Source organism: Rhincodon typus, chromosome 35, assembly GCF_021869965.1.
Source record: "Rhincodon typus isolate 14 chromosome 35, sRhiTyp1.1, whole genome shotgun sequence".
Taxonomy (NCBI): domain Eukaryota; kingdom Metazoa; phylum Chordata; class Chondrichthyes; order Orectolobiformes; family Rhincodontidae; genus Rhincodon; species Rhincodon typus.
This window is the reverse complement of record NC_063366.1, coordinates 4,097,234-4,112,745: the sequence shown is the minus strand read 5'-3', so window position 1 is coordinate 4,112,745 and position 15,512 is coordinate 4,097,234. Positions and strand designations below refer to the sequence as shown.

Below are 15,512 nucleotides of genomic sequence, written 5' to 3'. Positions count from 1 at the left end.
TGGTTTTCAGTCCCTATAGGAAGTGAACCAGCTCTGGAAGAGGAAGAGGAGAGAATGGGCAGAGTGGGTGGGCTCTCTGATTGACGTCTCTCACAGTCAATCCAAATATTTCTGCAGCAACATGAGTTTCCTGAAGCTTGGGAAACTGACCGGTGAAATGGAAGTAACTTTGAGCAGCAGATTGGGTGAGGATTTAAACGTCTCATTGTCCCATCTGAATAAGACCTCACTTATTGCAGCTGCTGTCTCAGTTCCCCTGGTAAATGTTTGACAGAGATTTCTAGTGTGGTATAGCAATCTTCATTCTTGGAGGTTTTCAAACTGACAACATCAGTGTGGGATGTGTAGCCTCAGATGTGTTTGACAGAAGATCAGAACAGAAAGTCCCACAGCATCTAAGGCAGTGATAACTTGCAGTGATGGGATCAGTAAATGAACAGGAGTGAGGTGTGCAATGAGTGACCCTGTGCTCAGAGTTTAACACGTACCTGGGAAGTGACTGTGATTCTAAGATAGGCTGTGTGACTTGGGGTGTGGTCCGTCACTCCACACCAGACCTCTTTGCTGGTCTCTCACCCCTTGCTGTGCCACTTGCCTTGCCTAACCATGGAATGTAATGCTATCCTGCAGTACTGGAGCTCTGAGAAAATACGTTACCCATATCATTTCCAAATATACTCTTCGTTTTTTCCCTAAGTAGAATCACTTGACTCCTGAAATGAGTGTTCAGTGAAATATCCAATTTTGAACAAGACAAAGAAAAGTGGCTTGATTAAGCCTCTGTGACTCTTATACTCAGCTAGTACCTCGATCAAACCTTCACTGTTGGGGTTCATTTGAACCGCACATGAACCATCCAGCCAACTGTGCTGGCTGCTCTTTCCTCAGCCCACACTCCCCCTCCGACACACGCCTCTAGCACTACATTTCTTAAATGAAATTAATATTTTATATATTACAGTGTGCTGCTGCTTCACTGTTGATAAATTATGAAGCTAAAATTTTTCTAACTTTTCTCCACAAGTTTTCTTCCCTCGCATTACATTTACTCGCACCAAATTCTGCTAAACGATCAACACTGTATTTGGTGAAGTTGTATTATCTCTGGGCCCAACAACACCTTCATTTTAAAATTCTCATCTTCGTATTCAAATGTACAATTGAGCACCATCACATCTCCAGGCCTCCTGCAGCCCACAACTCACTGAAAATGCTTTACAGTCCCATCTTCAACCCCATGGTGGCTCTGTTTCAACCCCATGTTGAGTCCACCTCATTTAAAAGTTTAATTTCATATCGAGATTAAGTTAGGAAACGACAGCCACCAACTCTGGTAAATGACTACCATAGACAGCTCTGACTACTTAGCACAACCATTCCCACAGCATCAGATTCCATTTTGAAAACATCAAGTTGAGATTAATCTAATGATGAAAAGGGTTTGAGCCTAAACCGTACAATTTCTGCACTACTGTCATGGACAGTAGTTAAGGTCCTTTCTCATCTCAAAAGACAGAGATTTCCCAGAGATTGCTCCAGGACTGATCAGGACGATGAGTATAAATCATCGTGCCAATGATCTGTCTAACACAATACAATGGCACTATACTGAGACAATATATTCAAGTTAGAGTTGATCATAACTGCAGTAGCGTCAATGAGACTATTACACATCACAATCCATAGTACCTCATTGTCAGCCATTGTTGTAACCAGCAGTGGGTACCTGAATTAGTCCAATCTGAAAAGAATCGAATGAGGAATTACATTCATTATCATCCTTCCCACAGAGTATCTCGCATTAATCAAATGTAATTATTAGCATCTCAGCTGCCAAACTTGAATTGAATTCTGCACACATACATAGAAGCTCGAGAGTGTAACTCTTTGATTTTAAGACTAATCCCCTCAATGTGCTTTATAATCCTGGCCAACCGTTAGACTCCAAGGCTGCTTGGGGCCATCCAGACTCAAACTGATTGCTTTGCAGTCATTCATTTGGGAATCATCTCCCTTTGTTTGAGACCTGAGTGACTCTAAATAGGTGGATACTGTGCCGTGTCATTACAATCAATGACAGTTTCGAATGCTGGGACCAAAGTGGGTCCAGCACTACAATGGAAGTGGAAAGATACCTGATGTGGGAGATCTAGACTGCCTGTGACAAAACCAGAGATAGTAAGAACTGCCGATGCTGGAGTCAGAGATAACACAGTGTGGAGCTGGAGGAGCACAGCAGGCCTTTCTGAAGAAGGGTCCCGACCCGAAATGTCAACTTTCCTGCTCCTCTGATACTACCTGACCTGCTGTGCTCCTCCAGCTCCACATTGTGACAAAACCAGGCAGCTGGAAGCAGTAATATTTTCTCCCCTCCCCCCAGAGTTTTGGGCCAAAATTCAAAGTTGGTCATAAAAATGGTCTCCTGTACTTGTACTGGTGTCCACAGTTACTGGTAACAGATGTCCCTAACCCAGAATGAATCTGCATGTGTGGTCAATAACGCTACATTCTGGGTTTAATAACATCACACCAGCCACGCATGCAAGCTGGCCATTGTGAAGCTGAGCTTGTGAGGGTGGAGGTCTGACAATGTAGGAAAAGCCAGGAGTGAGGGTACAGACAGGGATGACAGGTGAAGGTCATGAAAGGAGCTCCGACATTCAGCAGTTCTGATGAAGAACCACCAAACTCGAAATTTAATTTTGATTTCTTCCTACAGATACTGTCAGACCTGCTGAGTTTCTCCAGCAATTTCTGTTTTCATTCAGCAGTGCAGCTGGACTGCTCCTCATGGTGGGCAAGGGAGAGACAGCAGTTCTTGGCTTAATTTGGACGAGGATGGGGAAGCCCAGAAAGCACTGAGTACCTGCCACCTCTTTACTAAATACTCAAGGGGACTCTGCCTCTTCATTGAGTGCCTGAGGACTGGATAACAGATTACTCTGTCAATTGCTTTGCAGTGCTGTAACATTGACAGATGCAGTTTCTATGCTGGTTTGCTCCTTGCACCAGTTGGAAATGACATTCTTACGAAACAGCCTCTTATTACAGAACCTGCACCCCATTTCCGTACTCCTGGACCTCAGTGTTCAATTACATTAATGTCAGTGATACAGGGGTGTCTGAATATGTGAGGCAATCTTGATCCTGATCTTGGTGTGAGTGACCTGGGTAAACCAGACACTCCATGGACAGTTCAGACCGAGTCTGACTCTGTATCTAGGCTGTGCTTTGATGGACAGGGTAAATATGGAGAAGTATTCCATCCTGTAGGTAAATGAAACCACACATTCTTATTCTGAAGAAGGGTCACTGGTCCCAAAACATTAACTCTGTTTTCTCTCCACAGATGCTGCTGAATTTTTCCAGCAATTTCTGATTTTGTTCCACACCTCACTCTTATACTACAAACTCTAAGATTCAACCTGAAGCAGTCAGGTGGGGTTCACAACTGTTTTTGAAAAGTTTATTGTAACATTGGGTGCATTTTTAAGGTGAGAGGAGAAAGATTTTAAAAAGACGTAGGAGCAAATTTTTTACACAGAGGATGGTTCAGGTGTGGAATGAACTTTCTGAGGGAGTGGTGGATGTGTATATATTACATCATTTAGAAAACATTTGGATAAGTACATGAATAGGAGAAGGCAATGGCCTAGTGGTATTATGGCTGGACTGTTAATCCAGAGACCAGACAACATTCTGGGGACCTGGGTTTGAATCCTGCCACGGCAGATGGTGGAATTTGAATTCAATAAAATAAAATAAAATATCTGGAATTAAGGGTCTAATGATGATCGTGAATCCATTGTTGATTGTCAGGGGAAAATCCCATCTGGTTCATTAATGCCCTTTAGGGAAGGAAACTGTCATCCTTGCCTGGTCTGGCCTATATGTGACTCCAGGCCCACAGCAATGTGGTTAACTCTTAACTGCCCTCTGGGCAATAAATGCTGCCTAGCCAGCGATGCCCTCATCCCGTGAATGAATAAAGGAAAAAAAAAGGGAGGGGGAAGGATATGGGCCAGGACCAAGCAGGTGAGATTAGTTTAGTTTGGGATTATGTTCGGCATGGGCGAAGGGTCTATTTCCATGCTGTATGAATCTATGACTCTATTCATCAACTTAGAAACATCAGATCCCTGCTCCCCTTCTGAGTTAAATCATTATCAAACTCACAAACTCTAACTGGCATGTCTGAGCCGCACTCTCGCTGTTAACTGTTGAACTGCTGCTTCTGAAAAGTTGCTGCTTCAATTCCTGCTGTTCCTTTAACTTCATTGTCCTGTTTGAGTTCATTCTATCCCCTTATTAAACTGAATTTCTGAGCAGCTCTATACTTTGCGGTGCGGTCACTGCTGTCTGCTTTTATGTTGTCTGCTTCTGCTCTTACTGCTCTCTGCTACTGCTACCGCCTGCTCCTATGACCACCCTTAATGCTAAACAAACATTTTATAAAACTAACAAAAACGTAACACCCATGACAATGGTCACCACAAACACTTCCCAAATCTATGTCACTTCACATCCTGGTTCACAATCAGTCCACTAATATGGGGAGCTGGTTTCAATGGGGAAGATCCTGTTTATTAGATCAGGTCGGTTTCGCATTCATCAGAAAGTTCTTTGGGATGAACATTTCAAAGGACTGTGGAGCACATTTCAATGCGTTGGCTCCATACAGCTCATTATCTTATTATTATTTACAGTTCTATAGAGTAGTCACTGGAATTCAGTGATTGAGTCAAATAATCAAACTGGATAGACACTCATTTACTGTCTCTTGACTAGTTGATTGAAAAAGTCACTCATTGTGTCTTGAGTCAGGTTTTCAAGGTCCCAGAAGGATGTGTTTGAATGCTTTCTGAAAATTGTTCATTACGAACAGCATTTTTTTCCTTCCTGAGCATCTTTTCTATTTTTGTGTTGGCTCCTTTTAACTGAATGCGTTCTAGCTGAAGGGCCAACTTAAATGTGGAGATGTTATTCATTCAAGTTCTTATTGCAGTAGTTTTTTTAATGTGTTGAGGTTTTCTGCCTCTATCATCCTTTCAGACAGTAATTTCCAGACTCTCACTACGCTCTGGGTGAAAGAATTACTCCCCAACTTCCCTCTAATCCTTCCATCAATTACTTCCATCAAATCTCTGCTCCTTGCTTACTGACCTCTCCACTCTGGGAAATAAGCCTGAAATAATCCCATCAGCTACTTCTGTCAATAGCCCACCTGGGCAAACTTCCATCAATGCTCTCCCCTGCCCTAGCCTCAAACTCCCACTGTTTTCAAGTTTCTCTCATAACTCCTCCAATTCCTTTTCTGAGCTTAGTTTGTCCATGAAACCCACCTCTTGTGGCACGCTTTTCTGTATGCTTGTCTTCTTTACTTGTGCTGATCTCACCACTTCATGTCATCACTTGGTTGGAAGCTGTGGGTCTTCCTCTTCTGATCTGCTGTCGAACACATCTGAGGATACACATCCCAAACTGATGCTGTCAGTTTGAAACCGTCCAAGGATGAAATATACTATTCCCATACTAGAAATCTCTGTCAAACATTTACCAGGGGAACTGTGACAGCAGTTGCAGTAAATGAGGTTTTATTCAGACAAGGTTAAATTGTCAAGGAAGGGTTGACTTCCAGAACTGATGGTCACTGTTTAATTGGTAAAATTAGATTGCATCATCAGCTGTCGGCTGTGAAAGAGCAGTATCTCTGGTTGCAACAATAGATCTGGTCATGCATTTTGTGCACAATCAAGATGACAATTTCTATGCATGATTCCCATTTTGGCAAGTGACCTGACTTTTGTTGAGTGTTTTCACTCTGACTGGCTCTCCCATTCTCACCTCTGGATCTATTAACAGTATTATCAAACTGAAATGTGGCTTTCTCTCATTTCAGTTTGATCTTGGCATTCATTGCTATTACTACGTCTGGCCTTGGTTGTTCTTCAGATACTGGAAGTGTAGGTTCACTATGGTGTGACATTAGTCAATAGACTGGACAACTTCCAATGACTCCACTGCCTGTGTTTCTCAGTTCCAAGATGGCCTTGTACACATCTGCACTGGATCTGAGTAATTTTATGATGATTCAACTGGCAAACAGCAGAAACAGACCACATAAGCAGTCGAGCCTGCTCCACCATTCTAAACAATCAATACAATCGTGACTAATCTTGGGTTTCAGCTTCAGTTTCCCGTTCACTCTCCAAATTGCTTGATGCCCTAAGAGACTAAAACCTGTCTATCTGATCCTTAACTGTATTCATAATACAGCATCCACAACCTTCTAAGGTAGAATATTCCAAAGGTTCACAACCCTTTGTGTGAAGTAATTTCTCCTCATCTCAGTCCAAAGTAATTAGTCCCTATGATCACAAGACAACCCGCTCATCCCAGGGACTAACTTAATAAACTTTTGATGCGCTACCTCCAGTGCAAATGTATCTTTTCTTAAATGATCAAAACTGCACACTTCCTACAGATGTGGTCTCAGCAAAACCCTGTACAACTGTAGCAGGATTTCTTTGTTCCTGTTCTATTCCCCTTGTAATAAAGACCAACTTGTTATTTACTTTCCTAATTGCTTGTTATACTTGTACATTGTGTTCTTTATTAGCGCAAACCCAATTCTCCTTGAATATCAACACTTACAAGATTGTCACCGTTTAAAAATATCTGTTTCTCTAATGTTGTGAACTAAATGAATAATTTCACAATTCCTCACATTAATTGTTCTAATTCATTCACGTCACTGGCTGGCCCAGCATTTGTTGCTCATCCTTAGCTGTCTTTGAAAAGATGACAGTGAGCTGACTGTTTGAACTGTTACAGTCCACATGCTGTTGGAGAACCCACAATGCTGTTAGGGAGGAAGTTCCAGGATTTTGACTGATATAGGCTTTATACTGCATCTGTCAACTTGTCCACACAGCTGAACTGTCTATATTTCTTTGCAGCCTCTTTGTGACCTCCTCACAGTTTGGTTAATATTTAAGGAACAAATACATGAATTGCAACAGTTATATATTCCTTTTGGGTGAAACAACACAACAGGATAAATTACCCCACCACGCCTAAAAAAAGAAATTTAGGATAGTAATAGATCCAAAGAGGAGTCATATAAAGCTGCTAGAAAAAAGTAGCAAGTCTAAGGACTGACAGCAGTTTAGATTCAGCAAAGGAAGACCAAGAGGTTGATTAAGTCGGGGAAAATAAGCATATAAAAAATAAAAAGATGAGCACAGATAAACATAGGCCATTTATAATTGGAAACAGGAGAATTGATAATGGAGAACTATGGAATGGCAGATCAACTAAACAACTGCTCTAGTTCTGTTTTCACAGAAGAACAAATGCTAGAGAAGCGAAGGGCTACTGGGAAGGAGGAACTGAAGGAAATTAGTATTAGTAAAAAAACGATTGTGAAGGAAAAATTAATGAACTGAAACATGATAAATCCCCAGTGCCTGATAATCTACATGCCAGGAAGTTAAAGAAGATGGCCATGGAAATAGTGCATGCATTGGTTGTCATCTTCCAAAGTTCTGTAGATTCTGGAACAGTCCCAGCAGATCGGAGAGTGGCAAATGTAACCTCATTGTTTCAAAAAAAAAAGAGGGAGGGAGAAAACCTGGAATTACAGACTGTCAGCCTAACACTGGCAGTAGAGAACATGCTGAAGTCTATCATAAGGATGTAATAACAGGATATCAGAACACTTGGACCCAACTCTATTCCACAAAGTCAATATGGATTTACGAAAGGGAAATCGCGTTTAACAATATAAACACAAGTGAACTTTTTTTGAGAAACCATCCAGTAGAACAGATGAGTGAGAACCGGTGGATGTGATGTATTTGGGTATTCTAAAAGCTTTTAAGTCCCACAAAAGAGGATAGTGTGCCAAAATCAAAGCAGATGAGATTGTTGGTAATATACTGGCATGGATTGAGGATTGATTAGCAGTTAGAAAATAGCTTGATTGAATGGATCATTTTTGGAGTAGAAGGCAGTGATGGACGGGGTAATGCAGGGATTAATGCTTGACCCCAACTATCCACAATAATATAATCAATTATATGGATGAGGGAATCAAATGAAATATTTCATAGCTTGCTGACAACATAAAACTAGGTGGGACTGTAAGTGTGAGAAGGATATAAAGAGGCTTCAGGGCAATTTAGAAAAATCGAGTGAGTGAATTAATGCTTTGGTTTGCAACATAACTTTGAAAAGTGTGAAGTTGTCTACTTCGGTAAGAAAAATGAAATGGCAGAGTATTATTTCAATGGGGATAGATTGGAAAATGTTGATATACAAAGGGATCTGGGCGTCCTACTGACACCAGTATCTGAAAGCAGCTTTCGCTCCCATCAAACACCTAGTGATGACATCACCAGTGCTGAGGGATTATGTCAACAATGGAGCCACCCTGCAGTGTGATGTCAGTGACACAGGACTTGGAGCAACGCCCATGCAGTGAGGGTAACCCGTTGTGTTTGTATCCAGAGCGTTAACATATACTGAATAACATTGTACACAGATTGAGAAAGCGAGCTGGATATTGTCTTTGCTGATTAAAAAGTTGCACCTGTATCTGTTTGGGAGAAAGAAAGTGATAATAGAGCCTGACTGCAAGCCAATTCAAAACATCTTTCTCAAACCACTTGCATTTGCTTGAAAGCAAAAACAGAAATTGCTGGAGAAACTCAGGAGGTTTGATTGCATTTGTGGAGAGAAAGCAGAATAACATTTTGAGTCACATTAGTGACAAGGTCTTTACACAGTCAGCATGTCTGCTGATTCTTCATTACACTCACAAAGGGGCGAACCAGGAGTGAACCCATTTGGGGGCTACCTTGCCTGATTCTTGCCAATCTGTCCCAGTGTGTAACAGTATACACACTCACGGTGCAGGGTGTTCAGTGGGACTGGGACACAAAACAAGAAGCAGCTTTCGCTCCCATCAAACACCTAGTGATGACATCACCAGTGCTGAGGGATTATGATGTCAACAATGGAGCCACCCTGCAGTGTGATGTCAGTGACACAGGACTTGGAGCAATCCCCATACAGTGAGGGTAACCCGTTGTGTTTGTATCCAGAGAGTTAACACAAACTGAGTCATGCTTAGTCTGGGATAATGTCTTTGGTTATGAGGATTTCAATCAGTACCTGTTTGGGAGAGAGAATGTGATGGTCAAGTCTGACCACAAGATCATTCACATCAACGTGAGTGCATTGATGGACCAGGAAGTACATTCACCACACAAATGATTTGTCATGCACCTCATATCCAAATGGTTTCTCTCTTCTGTGAATAGGCTGATATTTCAGGAGACTGGGAAAGTGGGTGAAAAACATAAACAGTGTACCTGAAGATAATCTTCCCTGTGTGATTTCTCTCGTGTCTCAGGAGAATTAGAATGGCCACAAAAGCTTTATCATAAGCCACACACATAAAGGGTTAACTCTCTGTGTGGTTCCTCTCTTGAGCAGGAGGTTCAATGATTGAATACTATGTTTCACACCCATCACACTGGAACAGTTCTGCAGGATACATTGAGCAGAGATTCAATGATGACAAAAAAAATTTCTCAAACACATCACACATGAACAGTCTGTCCGAGTGAATGTATAGTGCGAGCAGAGAATCCATGTTGCTGAGGAGGTTGTGTTACAAATCTTCCACTTGACTGGTTTCTCCTGTGCGAATGCATTGGTGTGTGCTGAGTGTTGAAGAATTCAAAAATGATTTGTCACACATCTTGCACGTGAATGCTTTCTCCCCTGTGTGAATCCTCTGATGGAGCAGAAGGGTCGATGACCTTGAGAATGATTTGTTACACACGTTGCACGTGAATGGTTTCTCCCCTGTGTGAGTACGTTGGTGTCTGAGGAGATGGGATGAATGAAAGAATGACTTGTCACACACCTCACAGGTAAATCGCTTCTCACCTGTGTGAATCTGTCGGTGTCCACGGAGGGTTGATGATCTCGAGAATGATTTGTCGCACACCTTGCAAGTGAATGGTCTTTCGCCCGTGTGAACACTTTGGTGTGCTTGGAGGGTCGATGACCTTGAGAATGATTTGTTACACACCTCACATTTGAATGGTTTCTCCCCCGTGTGAATGCGTTGATGAACGTGGAGGTTCGATGACTCCGAGAAAGCTTTGCCACACACCTCACACTTGAAAGGTTTCTCTCCTGTGTGAATCCTCTGATGGACCAGGAGGTCCGATGAGGCTGAGAATGATTTGTCACACACCTCACAAGTGAATGGTTTCTCTCCTGTGTGAATGCGTTGGTGTTTACGGAGAGCAGCTGACCACGAGAATGATTTCTCACACACCTCACACCTGAATGGTTTCTCGCCTGTGTGAATTCGTTGGTGTCTGCGAAGATGGGATGAGTCAAAGAATGATTTGACACACAACTTACAGGTGAACGGTTTCTCCCCAGTGTGAATGCGTTGGTGTAAACGGAGAGTGGATGAATTGGAGAATGATTTGACACACACCTTGCACGTGAATGGTTTCTCCCCTGTATGAATGTATTGGTGCACAAGGAATGCTGATGACCGGGAGAATGATTTGTTACACATCTTACATTTGAATGGCTTCTGCCCAGTGTGAATACATCGATGATTCACAAGTATCGATGACTGTGTGAAGGCTCCACCACACACCTCACACTTGAAAGGTTTCCTTTCCATGAAGCTGACCTTGTGTTAACAGTCAGCCAACAGATGCATCTTGTGTGTTAGGACTTTATGAACCTATAGAACAGCCTCTCCCCTGTAGGAATGAGTCAGTGGTTCATGAGGCTCGATGAATGATTGAAGCTCTCACCACACTTGGAGACACTCACTTCTTCCCAGCCTCACCCTGACCGATCACCCACAGCTGAACTTTCAGAAAGGTTGGTTCTGACGGAAGACTCCACACCACTGACCAGTTTCAGATCTGATGATATGTCAAAGCTCCTCTGACCCAACCAATTTCCAGATGGTTTCACTACCCAACCTTCTCTGTGCTGAGCAATGGTGCAAAGGGACTGGATGTGCAGTTGTTCCGTGGATGATGTTCAGGATCTATCTGTGCTGTGTATCCTGAATGATAGTTATACGATGTAATCCTGTAAAACAGGAAAAGGAAACATGATTTCTTCCAACTCCTCCTCATCCTTTGCTGAAGGGCTGACTCCTCACTTTTTTTTATTGTTTCTACCTTCATAGGACATTGGCATCACTGGCTTGGCCAGCATTCTTTGCCCATGGCTAATTGCCCTTGAGAAATCTGTAATGACCTGTTTCCTTGACCCGCTGTACTCCATGTGGTATAGGTACACACTTTGCTGTTACTGTGACCCAGCAACGTTAAAGGAATGGCAATATAATTCCAAGGAAAGGATAGCATGAGACTTGAAGGGGAACTTGCTCATATATGTCTAATGCCCTCACCCTTCTATTGGTAGAGGTCACAGGTTTGGAAGGATCTGTTGAAGCAGACCAAGTGAGTTTCTGCAGCATATCTTGCAGATAGAGCGCACTGCTGCCACTCTGCACCAGTAGTGGATGGAATGAATGTTTAAGGTGGTGGAAAGGGTGCTCATCAAGCAGGTTGCTTTGTCCTAGATGGTGTTGAGCTTCTTGAATGTTGTTTGAATTGCACTCATCCAGGAAAATAGAGCATACTCTATCACACTCCTAACTTGTGCTTTCTAGACGATGAACAGGCATTTAGGAGATAGGAGATAAATTACTTGCCAAGGAATTCTTGGCCTTTGACCTGCTCTTGTAGCCACAGTATTTGTATGGCTAGTCCAGTTCAGTTTCTAGTCAGTGTTAAACCCTAGGATATGGATATTGGGAAATTTGGCTATGATGGTTGACACTGACACATTAAATAGTATGTGTGCAGATTTCAGGGGGTGTGGTCAGATTAAGAAATCAGGACCAAGTAGAGGGGAGCAATCAGGAGGAGGGGTGTGAGTGGAAGTAAACCCCCTCCCAGGTCCTCTTTATTGCTCCACACCCTGGCTTTTTCCCTTCTCATTTCCCATCCCGTGTCCCCTAGCCCCACCACTGAAGTCCAGTTCAAAATTGCGCTTTCCAGCACATGTGCAGTAATGCATTTACACATGATCTGACAAGTAAATAATGTGATAACGTCAGTGCTTGGAACTGTGTGTTTCCCAATGAACACACATGTAGTTGCCTATGGTTTACAGTGTCAGCAAACACTGCCAGGGATTTAGCTATGGTAATACCATTGAATGCCAAGTCAAAATAGTTATATTCTCTCTTGATGGAAATAGTCATTTCTCAACATTTGTGTGGGGTTTGGAGCAGGCAAACAAGGAGCTTGTGACAGGTAGTTGCCATCACCTTGAGGGAGATGCAGCCTGAGAAACTGAATACAGCTTAAGGTAGAATTCTGCACTGAACTGCCTCTCATAGTTGGCTCTTATTTTGGTATGGGGTATAAGCTGATTGGTGAGCACTGCTAAACTTTTCTACTATTGTAATTGTAATTGTGATAAATAGTTTTTAAACTTTTGGGATGGCTGGTCAGCTTGGCCAAGTAGAGTGCACATCCTATGGTACCTGTGAAGTCAGGGTCACATCTTGTGTTGCAGATGAATACATTTTCAGGAAGTGCCACGAACTGTACAAGTTTCAGCTCCAGGTTTTGGAACATGAGTGCTGCCTCAAATCACTGTTGTACATCCTCTAGGCAAAGGACTACATGCTTAGCACGTTCAGAAATGATCACAGCCCAGGTCCAAAGCATACAGGCAGCAAGGGAATGGGCAACTTCCAGGCAGTTTAAAGCAAGTGGGCAGCCAGTGCAGGAGTTCCCATTATATTGAGCTTGTGAATCGCTATTCCTTTTTAGAGACTGGTGAGGGTGATGCTTCCTCAGGAAAGTGCAGCCAGAGCCAAGTCAGTGGTGCTTCAGGGGGCTCAGTGTTCTGGGTTAGAGAAGAATGAAGAATAGAAAGGCAATAGTGACAGGGGATTCCACAGACAGAAGATCAGACAAGCATTTGTGCAACCATCAACATAACTCAAGACGGTATTTTTACCTCCTAGTGTCAAAGTAAAAGGATGTTACAGAGCATCTGTAGGATATTCTTCTGTGGGAGAGGGTAATCAGCTAGAAATCATGGTCCATACTGACACCAATGACTTCAGTAGGAATGGGGATGAGGTTCCGAAAGCAGATTACAGAGAGCTAGGTAGGAGATTGAAAGGCAAGACCTCTAAAGCAGTACTCTCAGGATTACTCTGTCTTACTTGCTAATCAGCACTGAAATCGGAGAATTGAGTGATTGAGCATACGGATGGAAAACCAGCATAGGAGGGAGGGCATCAGACTTCTGGAACATCGGGACTGGCTGTGGGAAAAGTGTGACGTGGGGAAAGTATGAGCTATACAAGCTGGACGGACGCCACTTGAAGAAGAATGGGAAAATATCCTTGCTATTCCTGTTGGGAAGGGGGATGGGAACCTGAAGGCAAATTCAGAGCAGGGAATTGGAGGCAGAAACTTCACAAGTGACTCTGAAAGATAGGAAACGGGTTAAAAGATATAAGCACAGACATTTGGCAGCATTAAACATTATACATATAAACACAGGGAGTAAAATGGATGAAGGCACAGATAGGCACATGGCAGCATGGTATGATTGCTATAACGGAAAGCAGGATTAAAGAGGGGTGACGATAGCAGCTTGACATCCTGGAAGTAGTGTTTTCAGGCAGGTAAAAAAGGGAATAAAAGTGGGGTGTTGCATTATTGGATAAAGAATTAATCACAGCTGTGAGAAGGGGTGATAGACATCAAATTAGGCCATATGAGTTGTGCTCATAAATGAAGGGGCATTCACACTGTAAGATGTGAACCATAGAGCCCCAAGCAGTGATATAGATAGATGGGAAAATACGTAGGTAAATATCTGAGTGCAAAAGCAATAGAGAATGTCTGTCAACTGCAAGATAATATTAATAGTTTGGTTAAGGGAGCAGAGAAGTGGCAAATGGAATTCAATCCAGTGAAGTGTGAGGTTATGCATTTGCCAGGGCAAGAAAGCAAGTAAACATGTAATAAATAGACGGTGTTGAGAAGGATAGAGGAAGTAAGAGATCTTTGACTGCATGTCCACAAATCCTTGAAGATACAGGACAGGTAGATAAGGTGGTAAAGAAGGCATATGGGATACTTTCCTTCATAAGGTGCTGAATACAAGAGCAGGAATGTAATGCTGGAATTACATAAAACACTGGTTAGGCCACAGCTGGAGTTTTGTGTACAGTTCTGACCACCACATTACAGGAAGGGCATAATTGTTCTAAGGAGAGTACAAATGACTTTTTAACAAGAATATTGCCAGAACTTGAAAATTGCAGCTAAGTAAGATTGTGTACACCAATGCTTCGAACAAAGAGTGAAGGGAGACTTAACTGAGGGGTATAAAATGATGAGGGGTTTGGATAGAGTGGACAGGGAAGATTTGAAAAGAAAGAAAACATCCAGTTCCCAGCACACACACACAGACAACTGAACATTCTCAGTCTACAGGATAATAACCACCTCCCAACACACACACAGAACTCAACAACAGGAAATCAGTGAGAATCCTCACACACTACGCACTTCCCAGATAATTACACCTCACCTCCTCATGGTCAGGAATAAGCCATCAACAAAACTCAGGCTGGAAATCAGAAGAGAAATGCTTCCAATAAACCCACTCAATATCCAATATCAATATCCAGCTCCAGTCAAACAGCTAAGCACAAAGAACCGAGTAAACAACTCATACAGTCATGCAGCACGGAAAAAGAACCTTCGCCCCAACTTGTCCGCGATGACCAGATGTCCCAATCTGACCTAATCCCATTTGCCAGCATTTGGCCATAACCCTCTAAACCCTTCCTATTTATATACCCTTCCAGCTGCCTTTTAAATTTTGTACCTGTTTCCACCACTTCCTCTGCAGCTCATTACATAAACTCACCGTCTCCTCTGTGAAAAAGTTACCTTTTAGATCCTTTTAAAATCTTTCCCCTTTCACCTTAAACCGATGCCTTCGAGTTTTGGACTCTCCCACCCTCGGAAAAAGACCGTGGCTATTCACCCTATCCGTGCCCCTCATGCTTTTATAAACCTCTGTAAGGTCACCCCTCAACCTCCAACGCTACAGGAAAAATAGCCCCAGCCTATTCTGCCTCTCCCAATAGCTCAAATTCTCCAGTTCCGGCAACATCTTTGTAAATCATTTCTCCACCCTCTCAACTTTGACATCTTTCCTATAGAAGAGAGACCAGAATTATATTGGATCTTCTCACACAGCATAAGGGACATTTCCACCCCTGATTACCCACAGGATAGTCAGACTGCCTGTAGATTGGTGTGGATATTATGGGATACAATTTGTATAAAAGCTGCTCCTTCACTCACCATCTCCTCACTTGGTTTTCAGTCCCTATAGGAAGTGAA

The 15,512-nt window shown here is 42.7% G+C and overlaps 2 protein-coding genes and 1 pseudogene across 3 annotated transcripts in view; 1 reads left to right on the top strand and 2 right to left on the bottom strand.

Moving 5' to 3' along the window:
• LOC109918143 overlaps positions 1–6,710 on the bottom strand; it is a 43,700-nt pseudogene extending 36,990 nt beyond the window's left edge.
• LOC109923694 (zinc finger protein 271-like) overlaps positions 1–15,512 on the top strand; it is a 123,201-nt gene that overhangs the window by 52,486 nt on the left and 55,203 nt on the right. The gene's annotated exons all lie outside the window — the stretch shown is intronic.
• LOC109918147 (zinc finger protein 91-like) overlaps positions 1–15,512 on the bottom strand; it is a 46,701-nt gene that overhangs the window by 12,873 nt on the left and 18,316 nt on the right. Inside the window, exon 3 of the mRNA XM_020518044.2 lies at positions 9,684–10,712. Coding sequence (XP_020373633.2) covers positions 9,684–10,712 — 1,029 coding nt within the window. The remainder of the gene's footprint in view (positions 1–9,683; positions 10,713–15,512) is intronic.